Source organism: Oncorhynchus clarkii, chromosome 9, assembly GCF_045791955.1.
Source record: "Oncorhynchus clarkii lewisi isolate Uvic-CL-2024 chromosome 9, UVic_Ocla_1.0, whole genome shotgun sequence".
Classification (NCBI taxonomy): Eukaryota; Metazoa; Chordata; class Actinopteri; order Salmoniformes; family Salmonidae; genus Oncorhynchus; species Oncorhynchus clarkii.
Window position 1 is genome coordinate 9146437 of NC_092155.1, and position 10905 is coordinate 9157341.

General features: G+C 43.3%; 1 protein-coding gene across 1 annotated transcript; it reads left to right on the forward strand.

The window, feature by feature from the left end:
- Nucleotides 1-4943: 4943 nt before the first annotated feature.
- LOC139415852 (ADP-ribosylation factor-like 2) lies at nucleotides 4944-7840 on the forward strand. The gene is made up of 5 exons (XM_071163988.1): nucleotides 4944-5161; nucleotides 6001-6111; nucleotides 6232-6394; nucleotides 6536-6616; nucleotides 6854-7840. Exons 1-5 carry the CDS (start codon nucleotides 5097-5099, stop codon nucleotides 6986-6988), a joined length of 555 nt encoding a protein of 184 aa, XP_071020089.1. The 5' UTR covers nucleotides 4944-5096; the 3' UTR covers nucleotides 6989-7840.
- The last annotated feature ends 3065 nt before the right edge of the window (nucleotides 7841-10905 follow it).

Genomic DNA, 10905 nt, shown 5'->3' on the forward strand with positions numbered 1-10905 from the left:
TGCCCAGCGCAGCTAGAGCTGCCCGTCTGCCCAGCGCCGCCTGAGCTGGCCGTCTGCCCAGCACCGCCTGAGCTGGCCGTCTGCCCAGCGCCATCAGAGTCTCCCGTCTGTCCAGAGCCATCAGAGTCTCCCGTCTGTCCAGAGCTGCTAGAGTCTACCGTCTGTCCAGAGCTGCTAGAGTCTCCCGTCTGTCCAGAGCTGCTAGAGTCTCCCGTCTGTCCAGAGCCGCCAGAGCCGCCAGTCTGTCCAGAGCCGCCAGTCTGTCCAGAGCCGCCAGTCTGTCCAGAGCCGCCAGTCTGTCCAGAGCCGCCAGTCTGTCCAGAGCCGCCAGTCTGTCCAGAGCCGCCAGAGCCGCCAGTCTGTCCAGAGCCGCCAGAGCCGCCAGTCTGTCCAGAGCCGCCAGTCAGCATGGAGCCGCCAGAGCCGCCAGTCAGCATGGAGCCGCCAGAGCCGCCAGTCAGCATGGAGCCGCCAGTCGGCCAGGATCCGCCAGAGCCGCCATTCAGCCAGGTTCCGCCAGAGCCGCCATTCAGCCAGGATCCGCCAGAGCCGCCAGTCAGCCAGGACCAGCCAGAGCCGTCAGCCAGTCCGGAGCTGCCCTTCAGTCCCGAGCTGCCCTTCAGTCCCGAGCTGCCCCTCAGTCCCGAGCTGCCCCTCAGTCCAGTGGAGCCATTTAGGAGGGTCGCCACTCAAAGGACGCTTAGGAGGTGGACAAAGACTATGATGAAGTGGGGTCCACGTCCAGCGCCAGAGCCGCCACCGCGGACAGATGCCCATCCAGACCCTCCCCTATAGGTTTAGGTTGTGCGGTCGGAGTCCGCACCTTGGAGGGGGGGGGGTTACTGTCACGTTCTGACCATAGTTCTTTTGTGTTTTCCTTGTTTTAGTGTTGGTCAGGACGTGAGCTGGGTGGGCATTTTATGTTGGATGTCTAGTTTGTCTGTTTCTGTGTTTGGGCCTGATATGGTTCTCAATCAGAGGCAGGTGTTAGTCGTTGTCTCTGATTGGGAACCATAATTAGGTAGCCTGTTTTGTCATTGTGGGTTGTGGGTGATTGTCTATGTCTAGTTGCATGTTAGCACTATGTTTTATTAGCAGTCACGGTCGTTTGTTGTTTTGTTAGCTTGTTCAGTTTACGTCGTGTCTTTCGTCATTCAATAAAATAATGCATTCATACCACGCTGCGCATTGATCCGCTTCATACGACGATCGTGACAACATCAATAGCAATATATTGAATTATAATCACCCAAAATTACTTCATTAACTACCAAACGTATCCACTTATTGTTGAATTGTTTTATCCAAAAGATTAAAATCATTCATTTGTGAACTTGGAAAAGAGGGAACAATCTCATAACATAACAAAGTGTTCTTCAAGTCATTCATTTGTAAACTTGGAAAAAAAGGAACAACCTCATAATATAACAAAGTATAGAAAGTGGAATTGCTTTGCAAACATATATTCTCTCTGAGTAATATTAACCCGAAATTTACCAATGAAACTCATCAAACGGCAGAAACTCCCCAGTGGTGTCTAACAAATCACAAATAAAATAAATATCATTGTCAAACCAAAAGCCTTTGAAAAATGGATATCCTATTCATTTGAATAACTTTATTATTCCAAATCATTTGAATAACTTTATTATTCCAAATCATTTTAATAACTTTATTATTCCAAATAATTTTAATAACTTTATTATTCCAAATCATTTTAATAACTTTATTATTCCAAATCATTTTAATAACTTTATTATTCCAAATCATTTTAATAATTATTATCCAAAAATGTTTCAAAAAATTGTGCTTGAATATCATTTTCCAGATAAATAAAATTTGTGAAACTTACACAATTTCACAGGTCATTTTGGAGGGTCAAAAAACACATTTGATTAGGATTTCAATTCCACCAAGTTTAATAAACAGACTGTTAGGGATATGATACCATATAGAGGTAGGATTAGACAGTCATAATTTCAATCAACGCGGGGAATTTCGCTGACACGGATCGTGGATAGGCTGTAGACATAGGCCTACTTACAGTTGAAGTCAGAAGTTTACATACACTTAGGTTGGAGTCATTAAAACTCGTTTTTCAACCACTCCACAAATGTCTTGTTAACAAACTACAGTTTTGGCAAGTAGGTTAGGGCATCTACTATGTGCATGACACAAGTCATTTTTCCAACAATTGTTTACAGACAGATTATTTCACTTATAATTCACTGTATCACAATTCCAGTGGGTCAGAAGTTTACATACACCAAGTTGACTGTGCCTTTAAACAGCTTGGAAAATTCCAGAAAATTATGTTATGGCTTTAGAAGCTTCTGATAGGCTAGTTGACATCATTTTAGTCAATTGGAGGTGAAACTGTGGATGTATTTCAAGGCCTACCTTCAAACACAGTACCTCTTTGCTTGACATCATGGGAAAATCAAAAGAAATCAGCCAAGACCTCAGAAAAAAAATTGTAGACCTCCACAAGTCTGGTTCATTCTTGGGAGCAATTTCCAAACTCCTGAAGGTACCATGTTCATCTGTAAAAACAATAGTACGCAAGTATAAACCATGGGACCACGCAGTCGACATACCACTCAGGAAGGAGACGCGTTCTGTCTCCTAGAGATTAAATTTTTTTGGTTCAAAAAGTGCAAATCAATCCCAGAACAACAGCAAAGGACCTTGTGAAGATGCTGGGGGAAAAACAGGAACAAAAATATCTATATCCACAGTAAAACGAGTCCAATATCGACATAACCTGAGCAAGGAAGAAGCCACTGCTCCAAAACCGCCATAAAAAAGACAGACTACGGTTTGCATCTGCACATGGGGACAAAGTTCGTACTTTTTGGAGAAATGTCCTCTGGTCTGATGACAAAAATAAAACTGTTTGGCCATAATGACCATCGTTATTTTTGGAGGAAAAAGGGGGAGGCTTGCAAGCCGAAGAACACCATCCCAACCTTGAAGCACGGGGGTTGGCAGCATCATGTTGTGGGGGTGCTTTGCTGCAGGAGGGACTGGTGCACTTCACAAAATAGATGGCATCATGAGGAAAGAAAATTATGTGGATATATTGAAGCAACATCTCAAGACATTAGTCAGGAAGTTAAAGCTTGGTCGCAAATGGGTCTTACAAATAGACAATGACCCCAAGCATACTTCCGAAGTTGTGGCAAAATGGCATTAAGGACAACAAAGTCAAGGTATTGGAGTGGCCATCACAAAGCCCTGACCTCAACCCTGTAGAACATTTGTGGGCAGAACTGAAAAAGTGTGTGCGAGCAGGGAGGCCTACAAACCTGACTCAGTTACACCAGCTCTGTCAGGAGGAATGGGCCAAAATTCACCCAACTTATTGTGGGAAGCATGTGGAAGGCTACCTGAACCGTTTGACCCAAGTTAAACAATTTAAAGGCAATGCTACCAAATACTAATTGAGTGTATGTAAACTTCTTACCCACTGGGAATGTGATGAAAGAAATAAAAGCTGAAATAAATCATTCTCTACTATTATTCTGACATTTCACATTCTTAAAATAAAGTGGTGATCCTAACTGACCCTAAACAAGGAATTTTTACTAGGATTAAATGTCAGGAATTGTGAAAAACTGATTTTAAATGTATTTAGCTAAGGTGTATGTAAACTTCTGACTTCAACTATATATTTTTAGCTAAATCAGGTAGATTGTTTGCTACATACGATTGTTGTTACACATTACTACAAAGATCAACATAATCTTCATTGTCTTATCAAGAATCGAATAAGAAACGTCAAATAACTGACCAAATGATTTGATCATTAACTGGATATACAAAAGTATGTGGACACGCCTTCAAATGAGTGGATTCGGCTATTTCAACCACACCATTAGCTGACAGGTGTATAAAATCGAGCACACAGCCATGCAATCTCCATAGACAAACATTGGCAGTAGAATGGCCTTACTGAAGAGCTCAGTGACTTTCAACGTGGCACCATCATTTAAATATATATATATTTAAAAACCTTTATTTAACTAGGCAAGTCACTTTAAGAACAAATTATTTTTTACAATGACGGCCTACACCGTCCAAACCCGGACGACGCTGGGCCAATTGTGCGCCGCCCTATGGGACTCCCAATCACCGCCGGTTGTGATTCCGTCTGGATAGGATGACACTTTTCCAGCAAGTCAGTTAATCAAATTTCTTCCCCGCTAGAGCTGCCCCGGTCAACTGTATGTGCTGTTATTGTGAAGTGGAAAGTCTAAGCCACACAACTCCATATTAATGCCCATGATTTTGGCACGAGATGTTCGACAGCAGGTGTCCACATTCTTTTGGTCATGTAGTGTATGTCTATTAAGAGAATAATAAACAACTCTAAGCCCGATGACACTACAGCCTGGTGTCCATAAAATGTAAAGTGTGGATTTAACCAATAATCTCTAATGAAGGAAGAATTGTTATTTTTGAACAATCTAATGCCTACAATATCTCCTAACATTGTCGTCCCTGATATGAACCGCGTGTTGCGCGATTTTGTCACGAAATCTAAGGTCGTCACTAGTTACCACAACCACAAAGTCTTATAGCCTGCCTATTTCTACAATTCCTTTTCTTAAAATGAGATTTAAACCTAACCCCACTGCTAACCTTATATCCAGCCCTAACCAAGACCCAAAAAGCACATTCATTTTTGTTTTCATTCATTTTTACAATATAGCCAATTTTGACCTTTTCGCTGTGGTAACTAGTGGAAACCAAAATATACGTTGCTCCCTCTGAATTGACACAGCCGCGCCTTTGCCTTGGTGGCGGTTTACGAATCAAATAGCCTAAAGCCTTTTGAGGGACGCTGACATCAACCAATCATATTTTTATCTGAAGCTTGTCCCAAACATTCACCAATCCACGATTAGAGCGGGCGGGACTACTTTAGTATCAACTTCCTGCTTGTCTTGGAGCTCCGTGCTTGTTTTAGATAGCAACGGTCATGAGAGACAATTTATGGGTTGATATTATAACCAAAAGTTAAAACATTATACCACTATTTATCTTGTGTTACTTCCGTTTTATATTAAATAGTTTATCAAACGTTCGTCGCGATGGGTTTGCTGACAATACTGAAGAAAATGAAGCACAAGGAGCGAGAGATGCGACTCCTTATGTTGTATCCTTTTTTGCTGCAATGAAATTAGAGTTGTGATGAGTTAGTTAGCTATGATGTTTACCTATCTATAGCTACATGACTATATGTACTAGATAAACCACTTTCATCCGCGTATCTACCTATGTGATCGGACTAGTTTTGTCGCCTGCCTTTGGGCCTGATACATTTGTGTTTTCCAAAGTGGCCATTTCGCTGTGGTCATCTTGCTTCGCTTGTCAGCTAGTAGGCTAAGTTAGCTACTATCTACCAGTCACATCCATAGCTAGGCTACATATCTTGCCATGTTTATAAGCTACGTTTGTTAACCCACTGGCTAACATGGTTAAAACGATTACTCTGCTATATGGCTATCACTGCCATCAAATCCAATTTTATTTGTCACACATACACATAGTTAGCAGATGTTAATGCGAGTGTAGCGAAATGCTTGTGCTTCTAGTTCCGACAGTAATAACCAACGAGTAATCTAACCCAACAATTCCACAACAGCTACCTTATACACACAAGTGTTAAGGGATAAAGAATATGTACATAAAGATATATGAATGAGTGATGGTACAGAACGGCATAGGCAAGATGCAGTAGATGGTATTGAGTACAGTATATACATGTGAGATGAGTAATGTAGGGTATATAAACATTATATTAAGTAGCATTGTTTAAAGTGGCTAGTGATACATTGTTTTACATGTATGGCAGCAGCCACTCAATGTTAGTGGTGGCTGTTTAACAGTCTGATGGCCTTATAACAAGTGCTGCCAATGATGTGTGTGTCACCCTCTAATCTGTACGGAAGTCCCCCCCCCTGGCCATTCCCAGTCCTTAACCATGTACTACAGGGGCTTAGACAACGCTGGTAAGACCACTATTCTGAAGAAGTTCAATGGCGAGGATGTGAGTACCATCTCTCCTACACTGGGGTTCAATATCAAAACCTTGGAACATAAAGGGTAAGTCAAAACACACCAGCATCATCGGCAGAGTCATTTTACACCTCTTCTCTTAGACAGATGGAGAATACACACTCCTCTCTTTTCATCGTCTTCTCATCCCATCGTCGTCCTCCTCAGGTTCAAGTTAAACATCTGGGACGTGGGCGGTCAGAAATCCCTTCGTTCTTACTGGAGGAACTACTTTGAGAGCACCGATGGGTTGGTGTGGGTGGTGGACAGCGCAGACAGACTGAGACTGGAGGACTGCAGACAGGAACTTAGCTCTCTGCTGATGGAGGAGGTACACACACACACACACACACACAGAGGAGTAAACACACCAAAAACTCACACACACGCATGGTGAACATTTATGAATGACTAACTGTTGATGTCTCGCTCCCTTTATCTACCCTCTCTTTTTCTCTCTCTTCCTCTCTAGAGGTTATCTGGAGCTACTCTCCTGGTGTTCGCCAACAAACAGGACCTTCCTGGATCCCTGAGTAAAGAGACCATTCGAGAGGTGGGAACACAGTACGCCCCCCCATACACACACACACACACACACACACACACATACCCATACACACACAATTTCTGTGTTTTTATCATCCCGTGGGTTGATAACTGATTTCATGTCTAATACTTGTATTCATCTATTACTCTCTGTGTGTGTGTGTGTGTGTGTGTGTGTGTGTGTGTGTGTGTGTGTGTGTGTGTGTGTGTGTGTGTGTGTGTGTGTGTGTGTGTGTGTGTGTAGGCCCTGGGTCTGGATGACATTAAGACCCACCACTGGTGTATCATCGGCTGCAGTGCTGTGACAGGAGAGAACCTACTGACAGGAGTAGACTGGCTACTGGATGACATCGCTGCACGCGTCTTCACTGCAGATTAACATCCTGGGTGTTGCATTAATAAAACGCATCTGAAGAAGCTTCAGTGTTTCTCAACCTCCGCTCTGTGGGATGTTGTTAGCTGACAACATAATCAGTTCTATAATGCTAGTTCTAGGGGAAGTTTCCCAGACAAATGCTTTCCAGTCCAGGACTAGGGTTAATTGGTTTCCAGTCCAGGACTAGGGGTTAATTGGTTTCCAGTCCAGGACTAGGGGTTAATTGGTTTCCAGTCCAGGACTAGGGGTTAATTGGTTTCCAGTCCAGGACTAGGGGTTAATTGGTTTCCAGTCCAGGACTAGGGGTTAATTGGTTTCCAGTCCAGGACTAGGGGTTCATTGGTTTCCAGTCCAGGACTAAGGTTAATTGGTTTCCAGTCTGGGTACCAGGACTAGGGTTAATTGGTTTCCAGTCTGGGTACCAGGACTAGGGTTAATTGGTTTCCAGTCTGGGTACCAGGACCAGGGTTAATTGGTTTCCAGTCTGGGTACCAGTGTGTTTGTGACATCATGCCCCTGTACTGCTTGTCATGTCAAACAACAAGGAGGGGGATGACATCACAAAGCAGGAACACATTTTTAGAAAGTAAGCTTGAAATGTCCGTGGTCTAATTGACTCAACGACCAAAACGCACATCAGCGTTTTGATTGAACTCAAACCAATTAATTTACGGTTGTTTATGAAAATGAGTTGGCTCACTCAGTGATGCTGCTGTGTCGTACACCTGTCAGATCTGTTAGGCTGCTACTAGACAGTAGCATCATACTGAGTGATGTTTACAGCGGTTGGTTGGTTTTCTGCCAACCAGTGCCTCACTTCAATGCATCTGTTATTAAAATTCACTCCCCCCACCATGGTTAATGTTGGTGTATAACTGTATATTAAATTCAGTCACCCCACCATGATTAGTGTTGGTATATAACTATATTAAATTCAGTCACTCCACCATGGTTAGTGTTGATGTATAACTATATTAAATTCAGTCACCCCACCATGGTTAGTGTTGGTGTATAACTAAATTAAATTCAGTCACCCCACCATGGTTAGTGTTGGTGTATAACTGTATATTAAATTCAGTCACTCCACCATGGTTAGTGTTGGTGTGTAACTGTATATTAAATTCAGTCACCCCACCATGGTTAGTGTTGGTGTATAACTATATTAAATTCAGTCACTCCACCATGGTTAGTGTTGGTGTATAACTATATTAAATTCAGTCACTCCACCATGGTTAGTGTTGGTGTATAACTATATTAAATTCAGTCACTCCACCATGGTTAGTGTTGGTGTATAACTATATTAAATTCAGTCACTCCACCATGGTTAGTGTTGATGTATAACTATATTAAATTCAGTCACTCCACCATGGTTAGTGTTGGTGTATAACTATATTAAATTCAGTCACTCCACCATGGTTAGTGTTGGTGTATAACTATATTAAATTCAGTCACTCCACCATGGTTAGTGTTGGTGTGTAACGGTTTGACTTCATGTCTTGAAAAGTGGTGGTACAGCTAGTGATTCTAGGTTCGAGTCCAGGCTCTGTCGCAGCCGGCGGCGACCGGGAGGTCCATGGGGCGACGCACAATTGGCCTAGGGTCGTCCGGGTTAGGGAGGGTTTGGCCGGCAGGGATGTCCTTGTCTCATCACACACTAGCGACTCCTGTGGTGGGCCGGGCACAGTGCACACTGACCAGGTCGCCAGGTGTACGGTGTTTCACTCCGACACATTGGTGCAGCTGGCTTCCTGGTTGGATGTGCGTTGTGTCAAGAGCAGTGTGGCTTGGTTGGGTTGTGTTTTGGAGGACGCATGGCTCTCGACCTTCGCCTCTCCTGAGTCCGTACGGGAGTTGCAGCAATGAGACAAGACTGTAACCAATTGGATACCATGGTGGGACAAGACTGTAACTACCAATTGGATACCACGGAATTGTGGAGAAAAAAGGGGATACAAAAACAAATAAAGATATCCCTCTAGTGGTGTGGGGGCTGTGCTTTGGCAAAGTGGGTGGGGTTATATCCTGCCTGGTTGGCCCTGTCCGGGAGTATCATTGGACGGGGCCACAGTGTCTCCCAAGCCCTCCTGCCTCCAGTATTTATGCTGCCATAGCACAACCACCTTGTCGTGCTGCTGCTCCAGTTTCAACTCTTCTGCCTGTGGCTATGGAGCCCTGACCTGTTCACTGGCTTGTTTTCGACTCTCTCTACCGCACCTGCTGTCTCTAACTCTGAATGATCGGGCTATGAAAAGCCAACTGCCATTTACTCCGGAGGTTGACCTGTTGCACCCTCTACAACCACTGTGATTATTATTATTATTTGAATGTTTGAACATCTTGGCCATGTACTGTTATAATCTCTACCCAGCACAGCCAGAAGAGGACTGGCCACCCCTCAAGACCTGGTTCCTAGGTTCCTGCCAATCTAGGGAGTTTTTCCTAGCCACCGTGCTTCTACATCTCCATTGCTTGCCGCTTTGGGTTTTAGGCTGGGTTTCTGTATAGCACTTTGTTACATCGGCTGATGTAAAAAGGGCTTCATCAATACATTTGATTGATAGACGCATCCCTACAGACCCTGGTTCGATTCCAGGCAGTATCACAACCGGCTGTGATTGGGAGTCCCATACGCCGGCACACAATTGGCCCAGCATCGTCCGGGTCAGGTTTTGGCCTGAAGTAGGCCGTCATTGTAAATAAGGTTTTGTTCTTAACTGGACTTGCCTAGTTAAATAAAAATACATTTGGCACCATGTTCAATGTCAGGCTAAGACCTTTAAATTTGACAGAAAATACCATCCACCTGAGTGATAAAAGGCATTTTCTCCCAATCTTTTTTAAAATACATTGTCACATACACTAATAGTCAAAATTCCTGATCAAATTTTGCCAAAGATAATTTGACTGTTGCATTCTGTGGCACTATCCCAGTTCACCACTAGAGACATACAGGTTTTGTATCCTACTAACTAGAAGAGGATAGATGTGGAAAAAGTGAGGATGGAGACGGAAGAGGAAGCGAGACTACCACTCCCTGTACCTTTTTTTTCCTATTCAATTAACTAGGCAGACCAGACCCAGCTGATATAGAGAGCAATAGTAATGGCATATTTTTGTTAGGCACAAACTCCGCATTAGTTTGTTGGACAAATCCTATGGGAAAATGTTTGTAGATCAACACTGAAAACAAGATCTGTGGTAAACGCAGGCTTAAACCTTTTTCTGAGATCAGCTAACGTCACAGAATTGAAGAATTTGTCCTGAAATTAAAAGCACCTGTTATAATGGTCATGTTAACTGATCTCAGAAAATATAGAATCTCCTAAAAGACCATTTATGCTTGACATGAAAATGTGATCGGTGCCATGTGGATGGTGTGACGCAGACCAGTACTGAACGGCGCGCAATAAATGTACAATACGGCCTTTTCCCCCTCCTGCTAAATCAACAAAATTCGAATGTAACTATACTAAAACAGCCCAAAAATTAAATAAATGTGATCTCAGTAACCAATATTGTATAGGTTACTTTTTGAGGTAGTGCACTCAAGAGGAAACGCTGACCACCTTGCCCAAATTGAGTTCCCTACCACTGTGCGCCTCACATTTTGTAACTATTCGGAGGGCTCCAAACAGCTTCACATTGATACGATTGTGTTTATACAGGACCTACCGGCAACCAGAAATTATGAATGCCCTGATTTATGCAGAGGCCACAATCACCGTAAATGCGTCACGGCCAATGCAATCGGATTGACCATGCGGCGCCTAGAAACCTGTTAGCCCCGGTTTTCGCCGTTAATCCCAAAATCATATTCTTTCCAACATAGTAAATGGTTGAACGAACCAGAGGTAACTCATTTCGGGTTTTTGGGACTACAAACTGGCAAACTGTTGCATTGATGTTCATGCGATACACCC